The following is a 26,089-nucleotide window of genomic DNA, read 5'->3' on the forward strand; positions in this document are numbered from 1 at the left end:
TTTAGTTTAATGTGTGTTTTTTGTTAGCAATGGTGTAATAGTGTAATAATTCGATTATCTTTTTTATTTGTATTTATATACTACAATTTGTTTCTAATTATCTTTGTTACTTCTTTTTGATATTTATGAGTTTTATTTTTGTATATATTTTTATATAGTTTTAAATGTTATGATTAATTATTTGTGTTGTTCCAAATGTCTGAATAAAAATTACAAATAGTGCAAAAGGGTGCTTTTTTTGTTTGTTGAGGGGCGCTAAGGGGGGTTCCCCAGGGAGCCATACAAGCTGGAACCTCCACTGCTTGCCATCTGCCCAGTACACTTGAAACCGGGATTCATCTGTGAAGAGCACACTTCTTAAGCGTGCCAGTGGCCATTGAAGGTGAGCATTTTCTCACTGAAGTCGGTTTCAATGCCCAACTGCAGTGAGGTCAAGGCCCTGGTGAGGACAACGAGCATGCAGATGAGCTTCCCTGAAATGGTTTCTGACAGTTTGTGCAGAAATTCTTTGGTTGTGAAAACTCAGTTTCATCAGCTATCCGGGTGGCTGGTTTCAGACGATCCCGCAGGTGAAGAAGCCGGAGATGTGGAGATCCTGGCAAAATAGAAATTCTCATTAACAGGGACGTAAACAAATTTGTGCAAAAATGTGTGAGAAATAAGCTTTTTGTGCATATGGAACATTTCTGGGATTTTTTATTTCAGCTATTTCAGTTAGAATTTAACATTTTGACTTCATGCATGTATCACTAAATGCGTAGTTTCAGTTTTTCCTTGGAGTTCAGTATCGCATGGTGTAGGAGCCATAATATGCCAGTTAAAGGTGCAATCTGTTGTTTTAACAATAACAAAGTGGCTACACCGCCCCTGAATTGGTAAATAGCTTAGGTATTGGGGCTAGAGAAATGGCAATGCTCCCAAATTCATGGACAGAGCTATGGATGCAAGGACAGACCATCCATACGATCATACTGTTTTTAGGCAATACAGTGTTATCAAACAAAAGAGTAAAACAAGCTTATATTTTGGGTTCTGGTGCGGTAAGACAATTTAACTCAGCTCAGAAGTCTATAAGTTATATTATTCAAGAATCAATGGGTATATGAATTTCAAAGTAAAAAATATCGTAACAACTGCTGATTGCCCCTTTAAGCGTTTGATTGCCAGCTGAACGGTGTGGTAATGTCTCCCTCTAGTGCTTGTTACCCATAATGCTTGAGGTGACGGAAGTGTCAGAAACAGAAGTGTCAGAAACAAATTGATAGGATGCGAATGTAGAATTCAAGGTCAATGTGTGAGGGGGGTAGCATTGATTATTCAATTTGTGACAATACAATTAATAAACTATTTTGGTTCAGGATTCTGTTTTTATGAAGAAGTCATTCGCATTCTGTAAACATGTCAAATCCATCTGCAGGTTTATGTTAAAGTTGCCTGTATGACGCGACTCATTAATAAAGAGAATGACGGTGGCACTGGGTGGCGCTGTTGTCCAAGATGTTAAGCAACATATAATTCCAGACATAAGCAATCTATCAACAGGACTTTGCGCCGTATTTGAGGTTGGACAAGCACCGTCTGCAATTGCAACGAAGTATCTAAAAGGTGTATTTTGCAGCAAAGAGGACGATGGCAACATCTGTGAAATTGAACACCGGTGCAGAAATGCCCATTCTCGGTCTCGGGACGTGGAAGGTTCGTTCCTAATTGAGCAAGTAATCCCTTTTTACTTGTAGTTTGCCAAGAAAGCGATCTATGTTACTAGTGCCAACTTTTTGAGTTCTTTGTCTTTGAGCTCGTTAGCTACTTTGGACGTTACACAATGTAATGTAATTTAATGACAAATGAATACGTATCTTTCTCTCTTCCGTTATCAATGTAATTATAATATATTGTCAATTACTTTTCTCTCTGGCATATTCTTGACAATAAGCATTACTGGGAACCAGCTGTAATTCCAGAAAATGAGCAATGCCATTTGTTCGATATATATTGTCAAGATATTGTGTGAACTCTTTCGTTTTTAGGAATAGGCAATAGGCCCCATAGTTTCTGTCACAACGCTTTTCGTAGCTGTGGTCTTGTGATTTGTGGTTGAAAGGCTGCACTGAGTGGCTGTGTGCTTAGGGTCGTTGTCCGTTTGGAAGGTGACCCTTCGCCCTAGTCTGAGGTCCTGAGCACTCTGGAGCAGATTTTTCTCCGTTCATCTTGCCCTTGATCTTGACTAGTCTCCCAGTCCCTGCCACTGAAAAACATCCCCACAGCATGTTGCTTCCACCACCATGCTTCACCGTAGGGATGGTGCCAGGTTCCCTCCAGACGTGATGCTTGGCATTCAGGCCAAAGAGATTAGACCAGAGAATCTTGTTTCTCATGGTCTGAGGCCTTTAGGTGTGTGCCTTTTGGCAAACTCCCAAGCGGGCTGTCATGCGCCTTTTACTGAGGAGTGGCATCCGGCTCTTGGTAGAGTCTTGGTGGTTCCAAACTTCTACCATTTAGGAATGATGGAGGCCACTGTGCTCTTGGGGACCTTCAATGCTGCAGAATTGTTGTTGGTACCCTTCCCCAGATCTGTGCCCCGACAAAATCCCGTCTCGGAGCTCTACGGACAATTTCTTCAACCTCATGGCCTGGGTTTTGCTCTGACATGCACTGTCAACAGTGTGACTTATATAGACAGGTGTGTGCCTTTTCAAAATGATGTCCAATCAATTGAATTGATCACATGTGAACTCCAAGTTGTAGAAACATCCTCAGGGATGGCCAATGGAAACAGGATGCACCTGAGCTCAATTTCGAGTCTCAAAGCAAATGGTTTGAATACTTATGTAAATAAGGTATTTCTGTTTTTAGTTTGTTTTATCATTATGGGGTATTGTGTGTAGCTTGATAAGGACATTTTTTGTTTATTTAATCCATTTAAGAATAAGGCTGTAATATAACAAAATGTGGAAAAAGTCAAGGGGTTTGAATACTTTCCGGAATGCACTGTATATATTATTTTCAGTCATAACATTTATAGATCATGGGCTTTTGAACCCACCCTTCAGCTGCTCTCTGCCCATTCCACCGACTGTATCTCGGTAAACCACCCTCTTATGATTTGTCAGCCACTCCTGAACCTGTGACCAAAATCTGCAGAGCTGAGATGGTTATTTGCCCCATATACATAGCATTATGTTGGCAAGAATTTTGTATAATAATTGAATTTGAATCAAGCGTTGTTTTGTGTACCAGTTCATAAACCATGGGGCATGGACTTTGGTTTTCAAATGAAACTGGTATATTTGTCCCAAGTGTTTGACATGGGGGAGGGGACCAGTAACTTAATGATAATTGTTCATACTTTGGTCATCATTCTTTGATCTGGTTTCCTTCAAATATCATCCACTTTCATGAAAAACATGATTTTTACTGTTCATGACCTTTAAGTATAACTTTTGTATGACTGAAGCTTTTATTGAGAGGTTTAAATCTTTAATATTGAATCATTTTAGCCCTCCCAAACTCGTATTCATTATATAAATATAAGTAGGCAGCGTCATACTAAACTGTGATATCACTAAAGTGTCAAGTGTGATTTTTCCATAAATAGACAGGTACTTATTTACCTCTCCATGGTTGCAAGATGTTGTTTATTTTTGATAACTTTTTCTAATGAAATTTGTTGTAGTGAGTTTATTTATTTTGGTCTACTTCACCATCGGACTATTTTATTGGTAAACTACAGGGTAAAGTTGTCTTTTAATGATCCAATCCAATAAGTTTTCATAACTAGGTTTTAGTCCAGAGAGGCTAGAGAATCAATCAATCAATCAATCAAATACCGATGTCACAAAGTCACAGCCGATGTCACAAAGTGCTATACAGAAACCTAGCCTAAAACTCCAAACAGCAAGCAATGCAGATGTAGAAGAAGCGCACGGTGGCTAGGAAAAACTCTCTAGAAAGGCAGGAACCTAGGAAGAAACCTAGAGAGGAACCAGGCTCTGGGGAGTGGCCAGTCCTCTTCTGGTTGTGCCAGGTGGAGATTATAACAGTACATGGACAAGATGTTCAAATGTTCATAGATGACCAGCAGGGTCAAGTAATAATTACAGTGGTTGTAGAGGGTGCAACAGGTCAGCACCTCAGGAGTAAATGTCAGTTGGCTTTTCATAGCCAAGCATTCAGAGGTTGAAATAGCAGGTGTAGTAGAGAGAGTTGAAAATGGCAGGTCTGGGACAAGGTAGCACGTCCGGTGAACAGGTCAGGGTTCCATAGCCGCAGGCAGAACAGTTAACTGGAGCAGCAGCACGACCACGTGGACTACATTAGGGAGTCATCAGGCCAGGTAGTCCTGAGGTAATGGTCCCAGGTAGAGGTCGACCGATGATGATTTTTCACCGCCGATACCGATTATTGGAGGACCAAAAAAGCCGATACCGATTAATCGGCCAATTTTGAAATGTTTTATTTATTTGTAATAATGCCAATTACAACAATACTGAATGAACACTTATTTTAACTTAATATAATACATCAATAAAATCTATTTAGCCTCAAATAAATAATGAAACATGTTCACTTTGATTTAAATAATGCAAAAACAAAGTGTTGGAGAAGAAAGTAAAAGTGCAATATGTGGCATGTAAGAAAGCTAACGTTTAAGTTCCTTGCTCAGAACATGAGAACATATGAAAGCTGGTGGTTCCTTCTAACATGAGTCTTCAATATTTCCAGGTAAGAGGTTTTAGGTTGTAGTTATTATAGGAATTATAGGACTATTTCCCTCTATACCAATTGTATTTCATTAGCCTTTGACTATTGGATGACCTTATAGGCACTATAGTATTGCCAGTGTAACAGTATAGCTTCCGTCCCTCTCCTCGCTCCTCCCTGGGCTCGAACCAGGAACACAAAGACAACAGCCACCCTCGAAGCAGCCTTACCCATGCAGAGCAAGGGAAACAACCACAGGCTCAGAGCGAGTGACGTTTGAAACGCTATTAGCGTGCGCTAACGAGCCAGCCATTTCACTTCGGTTACACCAGCCTAATCTCGGGAGTTGATAGGCTTGAAGTCATAAACAGCTCAATGCTTGTTGCACAAAGAAGAGATTCTGGCAAACCGCACGAGAGTGCTGTTTGAATGAATGCTTAAGCACCTGCTTCTGCCTACCCCTGCTCAGTCAAATACTTAGATACTTGTATGCTCAGTCAGATTATACGCAATGCAGGACACACTAGATAACATCTAGTAATATCATCAACCATGTGTAGTTAACTAGTGATTATGATTGATTGTTTTTATAAGATAAGTTTAATGCTAGCTAGCAATTTACCTTGGCTTACTGCATTCGCGTAACAGGCAGTCTCCTATGGCCTATTTATTGCCTACCTCCTGCCTTTTGCACACAATGTATATAAGACTCTTTTTTTCTACTGTGTTATTGACTTGTTTATTGTTTACTCCATGTGTAACTCTGTGTTGTTGTCTGTTCACACTGCTGTGCATTATCTTGGCCAGGTCGCAGTTGTAAATGAGAACTTGTTCTCAACTAGCCTACCTGGTTAAATAAAGGTTAAATAAAATAAATAAATAAAAAGTCTCCTTGGAGTGCAACAAGAGGCAGGTCGTTATTGCGTTGGACTAGTTAACTGTAAGGTTGCAAGATTGAATCCCCCGAGCTGACAAGGTGAAAATCTGTTGTTCTGGCGCTGAAGGAGGCAGTTAACCCACCGTTCATAGGCTGTCATTGAAAATAAGAATGTGTTCTTAACTGACTTGCCTAGTTAAATAAAGATTAAATAAAGGTGTAAAAAAAAAAAAAATTGTGTCCAAAAATAAAGATTTCCGATTATGAAAACTTGAAATCGGCCCTAATTAATCGGCCATTCCGATTAATCGGTTAGCCTCAAGTCCCAGGGCTCAGGTCCTCCAAGAGGGAGAGAGAGAATTAGAGGGAGCGTACTTAAATTCACACAGGACACCGGATAAGACATAAGAAATACTCCAGATATAACAGACTGACCCTGGCCCCCCGACACACAAACCATTGCAGTGTTAATCATCTAGATCCTCAATCCTCAAAGATTGAACTTTGCTCAACTTTCTAGAGTTTTCCCCATTTAGTTAACACTATCAATGTTTCCCTTTTACTGTGGGAATTGTGATCAAATCAACACAATGTTAGCTACTTTCATTGCAACATACCGAAACAAAAAAAACTATGCAAGAGATGTTGTAGGCAGAGCGCATTGGTGTAGGAATTTGTTGCATTGACAGGCACGACTCAGGCCGGACCGGAGTGCCAATTCGTGAGTAAATAGCCCAGTTATAGCTAATTTGTAGTCCGCAATAAGGAAGTGGTTGCGTTCTACAAGAGCACAAAACGTGTACATTTCTAGACATCTTTGAAAAGCGAGTCCGGTAAAGAGTTTTTTTTTTGTCTTAAAGGGGCAGTGTTGTATTTTGAGACAGGCTTGAATAAGCTAAGTAGCCAATAGACAGAGGGTAGCATAATGTGTCTGATTCTCTGTAATAATGGCATGGGAATTATAATGACACAATAATGTTCAGTCACCTTGTCTGAAGGACAAGTGTATAAACAGGTTTTAATGTCAAGCCCACCATGTTTTTTTTTTTCAAAGTCATGGAACATAGGCCTACTACATTGAACACCACACATTGGCTGCTACTTTAGGCTGAATGATGAACATGTATTTCCATTTCAAAATGTTATGTGATTCATTCTCTCCATTGTTTGTTTGTCTCCACTCTGGTAGGCCTACATTATGATCAAATTGCCCACTTGGCCACTGTTAAAATAGTAAATTAAAGCGGTTGCATCCTCAGTGTTCACAGTGAACATGCACCGGAAGTTGCACAGAAATCTCACAAGGTTCAAGTTTGCGCTCAGCAGACCTGACATTTGCTCAGTGCCGAAAAATATTAGAGGGAACAACAAAATTGAGTTGTGCCATCAACCCTGGAGTTTTTCCAGCGAGAAGGACACAAGAAAGTAGTCAAGACGACTAGATTGATTAAGCCTCCTCCATGTATATCTCAGTAGGTCAGGGTTTTTAAGCCTCCGTATATCGACTAGCTCTAATGTGTCCATGGTAGTCGTGGTCTCCTTAAGTGCACGAGGGTGAGATTTCCTTTACGGTCCATTGAAGTTACTTAAAACTGTGTTATCTCCCACCCACCATAATAGGATATTTTGTTGCTTGTGAGATCGATAGATTGTTAAAAATATTTTTTAAGAAGTGTGGATCATCATTATTTGGACCGTATAGATTAATGAGCCAGATCTGTTTATCGTCCAATAGCGCATTTAAAAGGATCCACCTTTTGTTTGCGGATCTGTTTGCACATTCGGATCGAAATAATTTTTAGTTAAATATCATCACCCCTTTTGAGTTTCTTTGCCCATGACAGAAATATTTCTTCCTCCCTGTCCCTTTTCCACACAACCTCCGTCTGTAGTTGTAGAATGAGTTTCCTGTAAACAATAGATATTATTATATTCATTCTCTTTTAGCCAGGTAAAGACTGATAATGCTTTTTAAAAATCTGCTAAGCCATTACAATTACAGCTAACTATACTTATTTCACCATTTACTGTACTGTAATTCAATTATACTTACCATAATATATGCCTGTAAACTTTACTACCAAAAAGTACCATGATGATCAAGGTGTTTGATCCCCTGAATTTATCCATACTTACTAATGCTACCAGAATCAATGCCTGACATCTATCCATGTAGCTGTACCATACTACACGCACTGCTAAACATACCGTAGCTGCAGCTGACTAAGTAGATCTCCAATTATCTTTCCAATATCCCTCCGGGGAACGCCTCCCCCATCCCAGAAGGGAATGTTGTCCCGGATGATGTCATACCACCTCCGTACCCGTAACGCTCCTTTAGCGTCCTAAGCATACCTTCAACCGCCAATTGCCTACTAAAGATCTTGCTCCCTCCTCTGTACCAGTCCCCTCCAGGTAAAGTAACTGATGCGGTGAAGGCGGCCATAGCTGCAGGCTATAGGCACATCGATGGGGCCTTCATCTACCAGAACGAGACCGAGGTGGGAGAGGGCATTCATGCCATGGTCAAGGAGGGGGTGGTGAAGAGAGAGCAACTGTTTGTGGTCAGCAAGGTGAGATACAATGTCACTGCAGGACAGTCATCTCTGGTCTCAAGTTTGTAACACTGACATTGCAGTGAGAAGTTGAATCGCTCTTTAATATGCTACTTAAAATAACAAACTTGATATCAAGGCTATATGAATGAAGTGATCAAATCTTGGCTAGTGAATCTGTTGTTTAGATTGAATTGAGGAAATTGGTTCGAAGTTACGCAACTCAAGCTTGCTCTCTTTGCAGCTGTGGTGCACATTCCATGGGAAGTCTATGGTGAAAGAAGGCTGTCAGAAGACTCTCAGTGATCTCAAGCTAGACTACCTGGATCTTTACCTGATGCACTGGCCCATGGGCTTTCAGGTGAGACTAATACCATTTGAACACTATCTCACTTGTAGCTTTTTTGCTCAAGGAGGTTCTATCATTGGTTTATGATGGGGACATTCAAATCCAAGCCTGGAGGTATGGGAGTGATGCTGTTCTACCTGATAATGTCCCAGGTCTAAATCTGACCTTGATAAGAGAGGAAGAATGATAATCAGCAGTAGAACTGGCTTCAAGGTCTAGATTTGAATAACCCTGATTCATGGTGTTGTAAGAGGAGTGTCTTGTGACTTTTCTAATTGTCTTACTACTATCGTTGTTGCGCAGCCTGGAGAAGCACTCTTCCCTACTGACAGCAATGGACATTTTATCGATGATGGCTCCAACTTCCTGGAGACATGGGAGGTGAGCCAGTGAGAGAGAACGCGTCCTCTAATATACTATAGGACACTGTACAGTTTTCTTCAGTTGAACATCACTTAAACTGGGTTATATTCATTAGACACCAAACGGACTGAAACGGGAACTACCCGGTCCAATAAGAAATGCACATTTTTGTTTTCTGTTGTGTGCCCTAATGAATACAACCCTGAGTTTATTGTAATCTATCACAAATTGGGGATGCCATATTGACCTGTGTCTGATCTGATGTTGTCCTGTATACTAGGCTATGGAAGAGCTGGTGGCTGCTGGTCTGGTCAAGGCTATCGGTGTCTCCAACTTTAACAAAGACCAGATTGAATCCATCCTGAACAAGCCAGGCCTCAAGTATAAACCTGCCAACAACCAGGTACTGACGTTCATTACTGAATGAGTGTTTACTGATGGTGATAGTCACTCAAAAAGCTCACAAGCCTGGGATCAACACAATACATTGTGAAGCACACAATGCTGGTCCAACATTCCTAATTGTATCTTGTATCCCTCAACCTTCTTCTAAATGAGACTTTTCAGGACACTGAGCACCCAACACTTGTTTTAAACCCTCCCTCAAAGGGCAGAGGCCTCATTGTCAATATCCCTGCCCCATTGTCTTATTCACAGTGACAGCTCGGTCAGATAAAGGCCCGTTTAGTGCCTTATAGTCAGCCTCTTTCCCTGAGGCAAGGCAGCAATGCTTTGGTGACCTTTATATTCCTGCTGTTTTCCAGGCACATCTATCCCAATAGACATCTTGATTAACGGGTACATATCAATCTGATTATTTGAGTGGACTCTTGTGCTTTCTATTGTCACCATACTGAACAACTTCCCAGGCTTCCGGAATAAACAGCTAAACTTCTTGGGGCTTATTTTGACAGTAATACACAATGTGTCTTAATTCAAATAAATGTTATTTATTTGTAATCTACCTTATAATTTAATTATGTATGTTTATCAACGTAAAATACCACCCCACTAATTCTCTAATGCTACAATACATCCCATGTATAAGAACTGCATGTGAAGTGAATAACCTCACAAATGATTTATGCCGCCAGGTTGAATGCCACCCTTATCTGAACCAGGAGAAGTTGATCAACTACTGTCACTCTAAGGGCATCTCTGTGACAGCCTACAGCCCCCTGGGTTCCGCAGACAGACCATGGTGAGTGTATATACTTCAACTAATAATACCTAAGAGATATACTCTGGAGTAGACAAAACATTAAGAACCCCTGCTCTTTCCATGACAGAGACTGATCAGGTGAAAGCTATGATCCCTTATCGATGTCACTTCTTAAATCCAATATTGCGACTCAATATTAGGAATGTCTTCCTAACGTTTGGTATGCTCGGTGTACATTCACCGAGTACATTACATTATTATTACATTACATACATTATTATTATTATTATGAACATACAAAGCCATTTACAGTTCTCCCTGTGAAAAGTTTGTAGCACTGTGTCAATAACAGGGCCAAACCAGAGGACCCTTCTCTGCTGGATGATCCCAACATCAAGGTCATCGCTGAGAAGCACAAGAAGACCTCTGCCCAGGTACTGTACTCTAATACCCTTTTCACACTATCGAGCCAACCCGAACCACACTGATATGTTCTTTATCCTGGGATCACATTTACATGTCCGCTTTCCTCTCTCCGTCATCCTCACTTCAGGTCCTGATCCGCTTCCATATCCAACGGAACACGATTGTGATTCCCAAGTCTATCACCCCCACACGTATCCAGGAGAATTTCCAGGTATTCGCTCCCATAAATTCTCCATTTTATTTGAAGAGGTGTGTCATCTGATTTTAGTTCACACGTGTCACTTTGGGGTCATTTTTTTGTCTTATTGAAACGTGCAGGTGTTTGACTTTGTGTTGAGCGACGAGGAAATGAAGAGCATTCTGGGCTTCAACAGGAACTGGAGATTCTGCCCAGTGATGGGGTGAGACTCTACTTGGTTTAGTTTGACCCATGTACTGTGTTTTACAGCATACACACTCTGCAGAGGCTCAAACTGTTTAAGTATTATGAACCCCCCCCCCCTCCAAATTTCAGTCAAATCGTCATTTGAATGTGATGACAGCTATGTTTATTACGGTGTTACTTTTCTTTGAGTGTAAATATACTTGGTGTACTCCCTGACGAAGGCTATGCACCCGAAACGCATCTGAGTTTTTCAACTTTGTTGTCATTTAAACTCATTTATATGAAGAGTTGCCTTGGTTACTCCTTTTTGATGACCAATTTACCAAAGAGCACCGTCTGTCTACCAAAACCTACTATTTTGTACCTTAGCAGCACTTGCCATCCTCCTTTTTCTACACACTTAAGTGTTTATTTGATGTTTGAACATGTGAACAATTGTACTGTCTCTCTGAATTGTGCTTTGTTTTTCTTTGTCACCCAGGAGCATGAAGCACAAGGACTACCCCTTCAATGCCGAATTTTAGGGAAATGGGGATTCACAAAGTTACTTCTGGTGTTGTGGCTTGCTTGAGATGTCTGGCCTCTGTTCTCGTTTCGATACATTCATATTTCTCCCTTTAAGACAGTGTACATAAATGGCCATCCTTGAGCTAGTTTCTAGCTATTAAAGACTGATTTAGTATCTGTGTGTTGTACTATTCTATTTCTCATGACATATACACTCTGACCTATATTGTTGCTTTCTAGCCTAATACACAATAGTCATTATTTTTCAACAATCATGGAAACAATGACATAGGATCGATATTAGTGAAGTATTTAAAAGCTTGAGTTTGGTTACTGGTTTGGTAGGAAATCTGGAGTCTTGGATCTGCTAACGCACAATAGTTTGGCTTCTCACATGACCCAGTTTGTGTCTCATGGTCTCTGACCTTTTCAATGAGCCTCCACATCTAAAGGCCATATAATAACCATGAGAATTCAGTCCAACCAGATGAGCTGGTTATGTCATACATGGACATTCATTGTATGTGATGTACAGTATTACATCGGTTTTGTTTTTAAAAATGGCCAAAGGGTGAAACATTGGCATATTATGCACACACGCTTATCCTAATAGTGCATTAAGATATTTTGTTGAACATTCCTTCCCTCAAATGCCTAGTCATGGGTGCCTTTTGGCCTAGAATGAACCATCCACACTACTGCCTTACAGAATGATAAACCCCTAGTCAGACTGACTTGTGTGATACTGTTGTGAAATTCCCAGTTCCCCTCGAACAGTTTTATTTATGATAATTTTCTTTGAAATTCTGGAATGAGTCACATTTTACTGTGTAAGCTGTCAATGTTTAACATATTGGTTGAGATATCTCTAAAGATCACTGCCGAAGGAATTATTAATATAATGTTACATTACAACAAGGAGCACAGGGACACCATGCGTTCAAAGGCACTTCCCAACATGTAGGTAAATGTACAACATGGTTCAACTCTGAACAAGTAAAGGCAACAATATCTGGCACGTATTACATTACACATTGACATTCTGTTTGCCTCATGAACAAGGTCACAGTAGTGGTTGAATCTGTACAACTACTGAACCTCTCGCCGTATGTCCCCAGTGTAGGGATGTGGGTGTCCACACGGAGGTTTCAGTATTCTGCATGCAGAGGGAAGTCTTTGTGCTTGTTGCCCCTGCAGTGAGGAGGAGGGTACATCAAGGGAAGAACAGGTAAAGAGGAAAGTGGGTTTAAGTCAGCATTTAGAAACTCTGGAACTCACCATTTCATAGCGAATCCTCTCATGTTCCTGTTGAAACTCAAGATGACTTTCATGTCTTCATCATTCAGCTCGAAGTCGAACACCTGTTTGAAGGCGACAATAACAATGTAGACATGCGAAGGAACCAGTGGCTTGAAACCAAAAGATTGTGTGATTTGAACCCACATTCTCTTTTTGTGTACAATTCCGCCACTGTCAAACATATGAAGAGGTAAGTGTGAAGGTCTCCGTGGCTTCCAGGTTAAATCCTGCCTTGCATGTAGGTTCAAACCTCATCGTTTGTTTTTTTGTTTTTAACTATATCATATACACAGTGTACAAAAAAAATAGGAATACCTGCTCTTTCCATGACAGACTGACCAGGTGAAAGCTATGATCCCTTACTGATGTCACTTTGTCTTTCCCATTCAGAGGGTGAATGGGAAAGACGCTATTTAAGTGCCTTTGAACGGGGTATGGTAGTAGGTGCCAGGCGCACCGGTTTGAGTATGTCAAGAAATGCAATGCTGCTAGGTTTCACGCTCAACAGTTTCCTGTGTGTAATCAAATTGTCCACTACCCAGGTCCATCTGTTTCCATTGATCATCCTTGAGATGTTTCTACAACTTGATTGGAGTCCACCTGTGGTAAATTCAAATGATTGGACATGATTTGGAAAGGTACAAAGCTGTCTATATAAGGTCCCACAGTTGACAGTGCATGTCAGAGCAAAAAGGGTGGTCCTTCTGTAGCTCAGTTGGTAGAGCATGGCGCTTGTAACGCCAGGGTAGTGGGTTCGATCCCCGGGATCACCCATACGTAGAATGTATGCACACACACTGTGACTGCTTTGGATAAAAGCGTCTGCTAAATGGCATATATTATTATTATTATTAAAACAGCCATGATGTCAAAGGAATTGTCGGTAGAGCACCGAGACAAGATTGTGTCAAGGCACAGGGGGTACCAAAACATTTCTGCAGCATTGAAGGTCCCCAAGAACACAGTGGCCTTCATCATTCTTAAATGGAAGAAGTTTGGATCCACCAAGACTCTTCCTAGAGCTGGCCGCCCCAAGCCAAACTTAGCAATCGGGGGAGAAGGGCCTTGGTCAGGGAGGTGACCGAGAACCTGATGGTCACTGACAGAGCTTCAGAGTTACTCTGTGGAGATGGTTGTCCTTTTGGAAGGTTCTCCCATCTCTGCAGCACTCCACCAATCAGGACTCAGACCATGAGAAACAAGATTCTCTGTTCTGATTAAACCAAGATTGAACTCTTTGGCCTGAATGCCGAGCTTCACATCTGGAGGTGACCAAGAACCAGATGGTCACTCTGACAGAGCTTCATGTCTGGAGGAAACCTGGCACCATCCCTACGATGAAGCAGTGGTGGCAGCATCATGCTGTGGGGATGTTTTCAGCGACCAGGCCTGGGAGACTAGTCAGGCTCGAGGGGAAAGATTAACGGAGCAAAGTACAGAGATCCTTGATGAAAACCTGCTCAGGACCTCAGACTGGGATGAATGTTCACTTTCCAACAGTACAACAACCCTGAGCACACATCCAAAACAACTCAGGAGTGGCTTCGGGACAAGTCTCTGAATGTCCTTGAGTGGCCTAGTGAGAACCCCACATGACCTCACATGGTCTCTCCTATCATTGCTATGCAGACGACACACAATTAATCTTCTCCTTTCCCCCTTCTGATGACCAGGTGGCGAATCGCATCTCTGCATGTCTGGCAGACATATCAGTGTGGATGACGGATCACCACCTCAAGCTGAACCTCGGCAAGACGGAGCTGCTCTTCCTCCCGGGGAAGGACTGCCCGTTCCATGATCTCGCCATCACGGTTGACAACTCCATTGTGTCCTCCTCCCAGAGCGCTAAGAACCTTGGCGTGATCCTGGACAACACCCTGTCGTTCTCAACTAACATCAAGGCGGTGGCCCGTTCCTGTAGGTTCATGCTCTACAACATCCGCAGAGTACGACCCTGCCTCACACAGGAAGCGGCGCAGGTCCTAATCCAGGCACTTGTCATCTCCCGTCTGGATTACTGCAACTCGCTGTTGGCTGGGCTCCCTGCCTGTGCCATTAAACCCCTACAACTCATCCAGAACGCCGCAGCCCGTCTGGTGTTCAACCTTCCCAAGTTCTCTCACGTCACCCCGCTCCTCCGCTCTCTCCACTGGCTTCCAGTTGAAGCTCGCATCCGCTACAAGACCATGGTGCTTGCCTACGGAGCTGTGAGGGGAACGGCACCTCAGTACCTCCAGGCTCTGATCAGGCCCTACACCCAAACAAGGGCACTGCGTTCATCCACCTCTGGCCTGCTCGCCTCCCTACCACTGAGGAAGTACAGTTCCCGCTCAGCCCAGTCAAAACTGTTCGCTGCTCTGGCTCCCCAATGGTGGAACACACTCCCTCACGACGCCAGGACAGCGGAGTCAATCACCACCTTCCGGAGACACCTGAAACCCCACCTCTTTAAGCAATACCTAGGATAGGATAAAGTAATCCTTCTCACCCCCCCTTAAAAGATTTAGATGCACTATTGTAAAGTGGCTGTTCCACTGGATGTCATAAGGTGAATGCACCAATTTGTAAGTCTCTCTGGATAAGAGCGTCTGCTAAATGACTTAAATGTAAATGATGTAAATGTCTGAATACTTTCCGAATAGACACTTTAATATAGCACATCTATATTTTATTTATAAGTGCCTACTTTTTCCAGGAGCTTTTCTCCATAATCACTGCTTTTTACAGGAGGCGACCCCAGGTATATACCACCATGAGTTGACAGCCTTCCAACTATCCCAGAGAGTCAACGCAACCACATTCAGGAGCTGAGCCTGGGATCGAACCTACAACCCCGTACATCAGAGGTAAGATTCTTACCAGAGCCAATGGCTCTTCCACACTTAGAACACTGCTCTTGGTATATTTGACATTGAAAGCTGTAGAAAACAGACAAGATATGAACCTCTAGGTTAGGAGGCAGGGATTTAACCTCTGACCGACCCAACTCCATCTACAGTTATAATTGTCAAAAAAATACCTGAAAATTTTCCTTGATCCGGGAGGGCGTAGCCGACTTGGGAATGACGATCACATTCCTCTGGATTTGAAAGCGGATAAGGATCTGTGGAGAGTATAAGAACAGGGATTGGTCACTTGATTGACCCAAGACCAAGACACCTTTTATCCAGACAAAGAATGTAACTGTTACCATGTGAGCGTTGGACCCACGCCCGATGGCATGGTGTCAGGACCCGGTTACGAACCCGGGTCTCCGGAGTGAAACTGAGCCACGAATAGTCGGCAGAACCCAGAAGATGAGGCAGACACAGCAGTACTTGAGACGGTGTATTTAATGAAGTAAAAAGTGAAGTTCTTCAGGAAAACATGTAACTCCACAACCTCAAAAGGAATTCCACAAGAACAAAGGTAATCCTCCAAGACAAAAAGGTAAATCCACAAGTTGGAAGGTAAAGCACAAAAAGCCTCAAAAGATACTCAAAAACAAACAAACAAGAACAAAAAAAAACAGAATTCCACAAGAGCGTCCACCGGGATCAACAAGAGTACTAGGGCTGGGTGCTAACATACAAACACAGAGCAAAGAACTGAGGAAAACAAAGGGTTTAAATACAATCAGGGGAAACGAGGCACAGGTGCAAATAATGGGGATCAAGGGAAAACAAAAGGTCAAAAGGCACAATGGGGGCATCTAGTGACCAAAAACCGGAACAACCCTGGCCAAATCCTGACACATGGTTTCAAAACAATGATTCTTCATGTTAGAGACTTGGAAAACACTAGCCAAAACCTTGACAATTGATTGTCCCCATTCTAACCGCTAGCCGTTTTCTTTAAACGCTACACATGGGACCCATATCCAATTTCAGGCTAATGTAATATTCTTTTGAGAGTGATCAGCTGCATTAACCTCAACTTGAATGGACTTTTGTTAAATGTATAATTTCAAGAATCATGACCGGAGTAAGTATGGTTGAGAAGACGGGTTGGTTATACCCTTTGTATTCCCTATAGCTAGGGGCCTGGGTTTGGTGCAATCATGTGACATACCTGGATTTTTTTTAACTTACATTTATTTATTTATTTTATTTGGCTTTTTCATTGGTGTCCCCTTTTTATGTCAGATGGTCCAGCACCATCCTCTGACAATTGCTATCATTTTTGGTGTAATTTAATATTTCTGGATAAGGCTTAAAATACAGGATCAAATCTTGCTACAGTATGTCACTAAAGGCAGAATTAGGAGAAAGTTCACCGTTTGTAAGGGTTATTGACGCTTCTCTCATACCTGTGCTGGAGTCTTATTGTGCTTATCAGCGATGGTCTTTAACTTTGGGTCCTCAAGCAGTTGCGGCTCACCAGGTTTCGCCCTGTTGAAAATGTAATTTATTTGAGTCTTCTTTATGTTGACATGAAAAACATCTGCAAGTAGGGAAAGAGTAGGGTCTGACAATGCACTCACACATTGAAACGTTGTCAATAACCAATTAAATACAACGCCCGTTTTGGATCATTTCAGTGTACAGGTCCATTTCTGCTTCATTCTATAACCTTTCTTTTAATCCAAAGTGACTGTATACACATTAGAGCACACTTTTTTATAAGATATTCCTATCTCACCTTGGTCTGTCTGGGGAGCCCAGAGGGCTGTAGGCTGTCACTGAGATGCCTTTAGAGTGACAGTAGTTGATCAGCTTCTCCTGAGTCAGATAGGGGTGGCATTCAATCTGAAGGGACCAATACAAAGAAGAGGCGCTGGTAATACAGAGATTGGGGCAATAATGCCTTGCTTAAAAACTGTATTGACTTGTTTTGTCTGTCTTGATCACCAAAGACTACAGTACCTGGTTGTTGGCAGGTTTATACTTGAGGCCTGGCTTGTTTAGGATGGATTCAATCTGGTCTTTGTTAAAGTTGGAGACACCGATAGCCTTGACCAGACCAGCATCCACCAGCTCCTCCATAGCCTGTTCAATAGGTCAAGCTCAGTAAACTGTCAAATGTCTTGTAGTATAATCTTGTTTGCTGGTGTTAGGGGATGTTTTGTTTTGGAATACGGTATACCATTTTTTTTTTGTTTTCCTTACCTCCCAAGTGTCCAGGAAGTTGCTTTCACCTGCGGCTACCTGTCCGTCTTCACCAAAAGGAAATAGATTCTCTCCAGGCTGCAATGGCAAACAAACTAGTTACAGGACAATAGTCCTCTCACTCTTAAAATCAGGGATAGTTTGAAAGCTGATAGTCATTTTCGTGACACAGACACACACAGTACCTGAAAGCACATAGGGAAGTGTATTAGGTAGAGGTCCAGGTAGTCTAGCTTGAGGTCACTCAGAGTCTTCTGACAGGCTCCCTTCACCATAGACTTCTGATGGAGAGTACACCACAGCTATTTGGGAGAAACCGTCATATTAGACTGCTGCGGCGCATGTTGAAATACAATTTAAATGCCAAAACTAGCCTATGGACAGATTCTTGAAGTGTTATGGGGATGTGTGGCAGTTGAGTAAGAGAGCACCCAGAACAAATGATAGTACTAGCTTGACATTGGTGACAATACAGAGCATGTGATGACATGCCTTCAGCCCGTATGGAGCTCTTTGTCTGCCTAGCGTCTAGGGGGAAATCATAGTGGCTCCATGACCAAATCTACAAACATGACTAATGCATCTTGTTTTCCCCTTTTTTGACACCGTGACCAAGTGGACAATCGTCCTCATACGCACCTTACTGACGATGAAAAGCTCCTCTCTCTTCACCACCCCCTGGCCAATCATGGTGTGAATGCCAACTCCCACCATGTCCTCATTCTGGTAACAGTAGGCTCCGTCTATGTGTCTGTAGCCTGCAGAGATTGCTGCTTTCACTGCCTCCGTGACCTCGCCTGCTTCTGCCTGCACACGGATTCAGAGGGCCTATTGTGGCAACCTCACACATGACTTGAGCATCTGTCAGAAAGGCTACATAATACTGTAGAAATACTCATCAGGACAGATTTGATTATACTGTATAATATAAATCATAATTAATAGACGGCCTATGTTAGGTCAAAAAGTCAAGTATAGGCTAACCCCCGATTCCAAGTGTGACGGTGAAACATAAGTGCAAAAATAAGATGCTTCATCTTTTGTCATCATAGTTCATTAAAACTCTCAGGATATATGGCAAATGAGAAGACTCATATTTTAACATGAACATACCGGTAGTTGCCAAACGAAAGAAGCAGTTAACTGCCAATTCAACAATTATCAATGCTATCCATGCAAGATGCCTCGAAGAAACTAAATTACGCTTTATCTTACCCCCCATGTCCCCAAGCCCACGATAGGCATGCTGGCCCCGGTGTTGAGAGTCACAGTGGGTGTCATCTTTATTAAAGAGCTGCTGTAGTATCAATCCTAGGATTCTGGGTTGTGAGAGGAGAGGATTCCTGTATTCAACGTGGAAGGAATCAGTATTCTCAGTGCAGCACAAGAACAGCTGAAACACAGATGTGAATGGGGTTTATGTAGAGCGTCTGGATTTGATGGGTTACGCCTGCCTCCCGCCCCCTACAGCTAAAGCAGCAGATAGGGCCAGGAAAGGGCGAGTGAAGGAGTAGCTGAATGAATCAGCATGTATGTATGTATGTATGTATGTGTGTGTGTGTGTGTGTGTGTGTGTGTGTGTGTGTGTGTGTGTGTGTGTGTGTGTACGTGCGCAGAGGGTTTGCTTGTCACAATGACAAAGAACATACTGCTTGTTTAAATAATTCAGGATGTGATGCAGTATGCATTTCATGCTAATGTCGATTGAGTTGAAGAACATATGATAACAATGTCGAATGTACAGCTTTTTTTTGTTGCTGATCAGTATTTGTAGTATGTCTAGAGTCAAATATTCTTCCTTAAACAAGGTAATAACCTGTTCACTAGTGTTTAAATACAATATTGGAGTGATTTTTGACCTTACAATGACTGTGATTTAAAAAGAACTTGTGATTAAAAAGTCATGGGGATTTCAGCAGTCAGTGACTCAAACTGTAATGCTTGAGTCACTGACTGTTGAAATCAACATCCCTTGCATACATTTTTGTACGAAGGTGTGAATATCATAAAATGTATAACTGTGGCCTAGCATGAAAATAGGTTAGATTAAACGCAACAGACCCAGAACCAAAGACTCCATATTTTATGCAGATCTGCAACACAAGCCTCAAAAGCATAGCTAGTTTACTAGATTTGAACCAACAAGCTATCTAGGTTAGGCATAAAATGTTAGCAGTGTGGTTAAGGTTAGGTTTAAAATCAAATTTTAAGAAGAGAAATTGCAGAAATGGGCGGGCTTTATGTGGTAACTAGTGATGGCCCTGAATAGCCTGTCTAGAAGTCTCTGGAGCCACAAACTAGCTAGCGAGCCCACGTTGTTTTATGTACGATTATCTGAATTTGAGAAAAGTGGAAATCTACAAACAAAGGATGAAAAACTGAGATTGAACAGTAAATTAGACCAATCACGTGATATGGGTTCAAGCCAGGCATAAAGACCTTAGCTATCCAGACAGCAAGAAGGATCCACGCCAGATCCGCGCCTGGACCTATTGCAACATCTGGTCCGGATCCGTGAAGCGGGCCAAAACCGGCGTGAATCTGGATGCCAGATCTAAAACAGAGTTGGGCCAGGACCAGCTTTTTCCTCAAATCTCACATACAAATTTGACTTCTGGATCAACTCTGATTATGATTCGCTACTATTGGTGAGGTGTTCTAATTTTCTTACTTTAAATACAGTATTGTAGCGACCCGCACAGACAGCTGTGTGTTATGTGTTAGGCTAGGAGGTGGTTGTGTTGTACTGACCAGTACCCGGTATTCGCGGGGTCCGACCTGTCAATCAACCTGCTATCTGCCAATCACGGGAATGCCTGGAATGTTCTGATGCCGGGCATCCTGGTGGTTGGCGGAGTGGCGTGGAGGGGGTTGGGTAGGGGGTGGAGCATTGGAAGTTTCAGCCTTTGTTCTCTCTCTCTTACGTCTGGGTTTCACAAGAGAAGGTCACGATTGGCTTGTGGGGTATCTGTCAATTCAATTCAATTCAATTCAATTCAAGGGCTTTATTGGCATGGGAAACATGTGTTAACATTGCCAAAGCAAGTGAGGTAGACAACATACAAAGTGAATATATAAAGTGAAAAACAACAAAAATTAACAGTAAACATTACACATACAACAGTTTCAAAACAGTAAAGACATTACAAATGTCATATTATATATATATATATATATATATATATATATATATACATATACACACATATATATATATATATATATATATATATATATATATATATATATATATATATATATATATATATATATATACACAATGTACAAATAATTAAAGGACACAAGATAAAATAAATAAGCATAAATATGGGTTGTATTTACAATGGTGTTTGTTCTTCACTGGTTGCCCTTTTCTCGTGGCAACAGGTCACAAATCTTGCTGCTGTGATGGCACACTGTGGAATTTCACCCAGTAGGTATGGGAGTTTTTCAAAATTGGATATGTTTTCGAATTCTTTGTGGATCTGTGTGATCTGGGGGAAATACGTCTCTCTAATATGGTCATACATTGGGCAGGAGGTTAGGAAGTGCAGCTCAGTTTCCACCTCATTTTGTGGGCAGTGAGCACATAGCCTGTCTTCTCTTGAGAGCCATGTCTGCCTACGGCGGCCTTTCTCAATAGCAAGGCTATGCTCACTGAGTCTGTACATAGTCAAAGCTTTCCTTAATTTTGGGTCAGTCACAGTGGTCAGGTATTCTGCCGCTGTGTACTCTCTGTGTAGGGCCAAATAGCATTCTAGTTTGCTCTGTTTTTTTGTTAATTCTTTCCAATGTGTTAAGTAATTATCTTTTTGTTTTCTCATGATTTGGTTGGGTCTAATTGTGCTGTTGTCCTGGGGCTCTGTAGGGTGTGTTTGTGTTTGTGAACAGAGCCCCAGGACCAGTTTGCTTAGGGACTCTTCTCCAGGTTCATCTCTCTGTTTGTGATGGCTTTGTTATGGAAGGTTTGTGAATCGCTTCCTTTTAGGTGGTTGTAGAATTTAATGGCTCTTTTCTGGATTTTGATAATTAGTGGGTATCGGCCTAATTCTGCTCTGCATGCATTATTTGGTGTTTTACGTTGTACACGGAGGATATTTTTGCAGAATTCTGCGTGCAGAGTCTCAATTTGGTGTTTGTCCCATTTTGTGAAGTCTTGGTTGGTGAGCGGACCCCAGACCTCACAACCATAAAGGGCAATGGGCTCTATGACTGATTCAAGTATTTTTAGCCAAATCCTAATTGGTATGTTGAAATTTATGTTTCTTTTGATGGCATAGAATGCCCTTCTTGCCTTGTCTCTCAGATCGTTCACACCTTTGTGGAAGTTACCTGTGGCGCTGATGTTTAGGCCAAGGTATGTATAGTTTTTTGTGTGTCATCTATTTGGCGTGTGCTACGGCCCAAACAGTAGCCTGTGTAAAGTTGGTGTAAGAAACCGTGAATTCGTAAACTCAAGCCTCTGTCTGGACAATTGTTCATTTATGATCTAGTCAGGTCATTACAGTATGTTGAGCAAGCTATAACATTATCCTAGTATAATTCTCATAACTGCCATTTAAAAAAAATATTAGCTTTAACACAAATACATTTTCAAACACACATACCCAAAGTATTACAGTAGTTATTGGTGATTCTGTACAAGCATACTGTATAGAAAATACTTAACCAAGGTAATCTACTGACTCACATACTAAAATAAAACATGAAAAAACATTTATTGATTTAAAAAATGTCCTCAAATGTGTGTGCAAAGTGGTCTAATTGTTATACTTTTTAAAGAGATCAACCAGAAAGATAACAGGAAAGTGTGATTATTGCCAGGAAACGGAGACCATGGAGCATGTCTTGCTACAGTGTGGGCAGTATCAAAGGGAAAGCGGGAGGCTGAGATCTACTATGAGGGAGAAGGGGATACAGGAAATTAGTTTTAAAAGTATATTAAGGAGAACGTCATTAGATGTAGTCTTTTTTAAGAGCAACGGAGCTGGCAGGTAGGATTTCGTTTCTCCCGGTAGCTAATCGGGTGCGGTCTCCAGTACAGTAGGTGGAGGTAATGCACCATAACGTTGGATGCCATCCGCCGATAAACCCCACCGAATAAGAACTGTTTTGACCACACAGCATCCGCGTAGATGACAGAAACCTTGTAGACGAGTCGTGGCCAATAAATGTTTTTTTTTTAGGGCGATATGACATGCGCATTATACACTGTTGATGACATTGCTAGCGGGTTCGACCAAACTTTTTAATTGCCAACTGGATTGCTAAAATACATAAAACATTGTCTCCTTCGTTAGACACGACCATGCTACAGTTCCTGGTGAGTTGATATCGAAATGACAACGATATATTGCAAACTTCCTGCGTCTCTTTGTGTGTATTGCTGGGCTATTGTAGCTAGCCATCATAACTATGCTGTGTGCTAGCCATCATAACTATGCTGTGTGCTAGCCATCATAACTATGCTGTGTGCTAGCCATCATAACTATGCTGTGTGCTAGCCATCATAACTATGCTGTGTGCTAGCCATCATAACTATGCTGTGTGCTAGCCATCATAACTATGCTGTGTGCTAGCCATCATAACTATGCTGTGTGCTAGCCATCATAACTATGCATTGTTATTACTGCTGACCTATCTAGTAAAAACAACAGCATGTTATCCGTATGGAATAACAATTTGTATTTCTAATCTTGCAGGCTGGGTTTACTTTGGGAAACGTTGTTGGGATGTACCTCGCTCAAAACTACGAGGTACTGCTAAGAGAAGCAACTAGCGCCGCGGACTAAACTCCACTAAAGTTACCAACCGAGTGGAGCAGAGACCAGGCTTTGTGGAGTCTTAACTACATCGACAAGGTCAATTACTTAAAAATTAAAAAATAAACATATACATTATGAAACGCCTACCGTGTACCTATGTAGTTGCGTGCCTTTCTTTTGCTGAAATCCATACTTTTTCAATAAACGTTAATCAAATACAACCACCAACTGTTTCCTTCTTGACGTTCAATTGGCGACATTTGTTGGCATCTTCGAGCAACAGCAATGAGAGCAAACAGTCTGTGGTTGTAGTTGAACTTCGATTGAAAAAGTATGGATTTCAGCCAAAGAAAGGCATGCAACAACGGAGGACAAACAGGTAAAAGGTAGGCGTTTAATATAAATATATATATATATTTAAAAAAATATATATATATATATATATATTTAAAAAAATATATATATATATATATATATATATATAAATAAGTATTGACCTTGTTCAGCGCTCGATTCCACCAAGTCTGGTTTCGGCTCCACTCCATTGGCAGTGTCATCAGGAATTTCCTTCACCGTGGAGTTTAGTCCGCTTAGGGAACAACCCACTATAGATGTCAGTCAGTGTCAATGGTTCCCCTGTATTTTTGCATAACACAATAGGCCTATGTCATTGAACTCTTGTTATTTTTTGCCACTCTTCTCTGATTACTCCACCTCTGTTTAAGGTCCCCAACATATCCAAAAAGATAGAAGCCTTCAAGAAGGATGTGGCGGCAAAGAAGAAACCTCCAGCAGATTAAAGAAGAGATTGTTTCTTTCGATCCATGTTGATCAGAGGCAGATTGAAGAGATGGGGACTATTGGAACAACAAAAATGCACACCGCAAAGGACATATATTTTTTCATCTAATTTAATCCGAGGTTACATGGGCAGAGGAATACATTGTAAAAATGATTCTCTAATCAGGGTTTTTACAGTGCCTGGACTGGTCCAGTGTTATTTTTTTGTTTGTATTCTTAAAGTGCTTAGCTAAATTTTTAAGATAATATTATGAGGGTTCTATTTATGGTGGATATGCGAAGATGACTAACTGCTGTGGGATCTAATAAACTTCAGAAACCTTGGCCTTATCCTCGCAAGCAGCTGGGCAGGGCAGGCCTTTGGGTGGGGTACTGGCAATCGCATTCATATCAAGTCTAAACATGGCATTTTTACAATATACGCTTGTCATTTTTGCCAACTAAACAGTGCAGTTACTGCTTTTGAGTGATGCTATCTAGAATTAAACTGGGACGCCTGTTCTATGGATTTTATTTCTGTGGGTGTTTGAGAATGAGTCACTCATGAAAATTGCATTGTTTGGCATCTATTCTAAGCTAAATGCTGTTCTCTAACATCGTAGGCCTAATTCAGATGTGCCTAATTCTGTTCAGCCTGCATTAATCCATTTGCCGATGTTGGGTCTGTGTCAAATTGAAAGGTGTTACATCTCCTTGCTTGACAACACTAACTCAATACTTCATCACCATCCAGTAAAATGTATTTTGTAGTGCCTTTTTTTCCCCTCACCCCTTTTTTCTTCCAACTGTCATTAGTATCCAATTGGTAGTTTACCGTCCTGTCCCATCGCTGCAACTCCCGTACGGACTGTCCCATCGCTGCAACTCCCGTACGGACTCGGGAGAGGACAAGGTCGAGAGCCCTGCGTCCTCTGAAACAACCCAAACAAGCCGCACTGCTTCGTGACACAACGCCCGCTTAACCCAGAAGCCAGCCGCATCAATGTGTTTGAGGAAGCGCCGTACACTCTGCATCAGTCAGCGTGCTTAGCGGCCTGCAACAGGAGTTGCTAGTACGCGATAGGACAGTAACATCCCTGCCAGTCAAATCCTCCCCTAACCCGGACGATGCTGGGCCAATTGTGCTCCGCCCAATTGTTCTCCTGGTCACGAACTAGGTTCTCTCGTGGCACAGCTAACAGTGCCTTAGACCTCTGTTTTGTAGGGCAGTTATTCTAACTTGCCATGTTTATGCTTAACCTCCATTATCCAGAGAAGCATTCTTCACCCGCGTCACAGCTATGTTTTTCTTGAGAGCATCTGGCTATGGTATGCCAGCAGAGGTCAACATAGTTGCATGTTTTTGTTCCCCTCTTCTCTGTAAATCACAACCAATCCACCAGATGTCACCAAAATTATATTTTGAATTTGAACAGAATAGATAAACTAAAATCTACATTATAATTGGGACTCTATTCAATCTGTTAAACTGAAGTGTTACAGATTCTGCAACGTAAAGGTAATTTCCTATTTAGCCAAAATAAGCAGCGTTTAGCATGAATGCAGTCTGCTAAATTGGGACCAGTGAAGACTGCTTAGGGCTCATACTGGCTGGAATGGTGTTAAAACGTTCCATTCCTTACTGTGAGCTGCCCTCCCCTCAGCAGCCTCCACTGCCTTTACACTTATGTCGCGCTTTAAAGCTGGATTTCCGCCATGCGGAGGCAGATTGAAGGCAGAAGAAGAAGAAGAAACCCAGCCCAGTCACGGACCAGGATGTCTTGCTCCCAGGCAGACTAAATAACTTTTTTGCCCGCTTTGAGGACAATACAG

The 26,089-nt window shown here is 41.8% G+C and overlaps 3 protein-coding genes across 6 annotated transcripts; 2 read left to right on the forward strand and 1 right to left on the reverse strand.

The window, feature by feature from the left end:
- Positions 1–274: 274 nt before the first annotated feature.
- On the reverse strand, positions 275–23,865 carry LOC118392313 (aldo-keto reductase family 1 member B1-like). Of its 4 annotated transcripts, XM_052460134.1 has the most exons (11): positions 23,631–23,865; positions 18,927–19,104; positions 18,351–18,518; positions 17,897–18,013; positions 17,712–17,789; positions 17,469–17,591; positions 17,245–17,351; positions 16,913–16,994; positions 15,644–15,727; positions 12,604–12,686; positions 277–595 (listed from the first exon to the last, which is right to left on the reverse strand). In XM_052460134.1, exons 2-11 carry the CDS (start codon positions 18,990–18,992, stop codon positions 532–534), a joined length of 972 nt encoding a protein of 323 aa, XP_052316094.1. In that variant the 5' UTR covers positions 18,993–19,104; positions 23,631–23,865; the 3' UTR covers positions 277–531. The 4 variants fall into 4 exon arrangements, with proteins under 4 accessions (XP_052316096.1, XP_052316094.1, XP_052316093.1 ...); XM_052460136.1 differs by lacking the exon at positions 23,631–23,865 and having other exon boundaries at positions 275–595; positions 18,351–18,539; positions 18,927–19,312; XM_052460133.1 differs by lacking the exon at positions 23,631–23,865 and having other exon boundaries at positions 18,927–19,311.
- LOC118392312 (aldo-keto reductase family 1 member B1-like) lies at positions 1,470–11,502 on the forward strand. The gene is made up of 10 exons (XM_035784175.2): positions 1,470–1,695; positions 7,984–8,151; positions 8,378–8,494; positions 8,786–8,863; positions 9,126–9,248; positions 9,940–10,046; positions 10,360–10,441; positions 10,561–10,644; positions 10,752–10,834; positions 11,300–11,502. Exons 1-10 carry the CDS (start codon positions 1,630–1,632, stop codon positions 11,340–11,342), a joined length of 951 nt encoding a protein of 316 aa, XP_035640068.1. The 5' UTR covers positions 1,470–1,629; the 3' UTR covers positions 11,343–11,502.
- On the forward strand, positions 22,723–24,790 carry LOC118392314 (short transmembrane mitochondrial protein 1-like). Its single transcript, XM_035784180.2, has 3 exons — positions 22,723–23,034; positions 23,414–23,467; positions 24,202–24,790. The coding sequence occupies exons 1-3, from the start codon at positions 23,020–23,022 to the stop codon at positions 24,274–24,276; spliced, it is 144 nt and encodes a 47-aa protein (XP_035640073.1). The 5' UTR covers positions 22,723–23,019; the 3' UTR covers positions 24,277–24,790.
- The last annotated feature ends 1,299 nt before the right edge of the window (positions 24,791–26,089 follow it).

This window comes from Oncorhynchus keta, chromosome 13 (genome assembly GCF_023373465.1).
Source record: "Oncorhynchus keta strain PuntledgeMale-10-30-2019 chromosome 13, Oket_V2, whole genome shotgun sequence".
Classification (NCBI taxonomy): Eukaryota; Metazoa; Chordata; class Actinopteri; order Salmoniformes; family Salmonidae; genus Oncorhynchus; species Oncorhynchus keta.

Bases quoted from the DNA above. Each gene is read 5' to 3' on its own strand.
- LOC118392314 (XM_035784180.2), top strand. The intron at 23,468-24,201 runs GTACTGCTAAGA...CCTCTGTTTAAG, and splicing joins ACCTCGCTCAAAACTACGAG to GTCCCCAACATATCCAAAAA.
- LOC118392313 (XM_052460134.1), bottom strand. From the start codon at position 18,992: ATGACACCCACTGTGACTCTCAACACCGGGGCCAGCATGCCTATCGTG. The intron at 18,519-18,926 runs GTAAGATAAAGC...ATCCGTGTGCAG, and splicing joins TGGGCTTGGGGACATGGGGG to GCAGAAGCAGGCGAGGTCAC. The intron at 17,352-17,468 runs GTACTGTAGTCT...TGGTCCCTTCAG, and splicing joins ATAAACCTGCCAACAACCAG to ATTGAATGCCACCCCTATCT.
- LOC118392312 (XM_035784175.2), top strand. From the start codon at position 1,630: ATGGCAACATCTGTGAAATTGAACACCGGTGCAGAAATGCCCATTCTC. The intron at 1,696-7,983 runs GTTCGTTCCTAA...CCTCTGTACCAG, and splicing joins TCGGTCTCGGGACGTGGAAG to TCCCCTCCAGGTAAAGTAAC. The intron at 8,864-9,125 runs GTGAGCCAGTGA...CCTGTATACTAG, and splicing joins ACTTCCTGGAGACATGGGAG to GCTATGGAAGAGCTGGTGGC.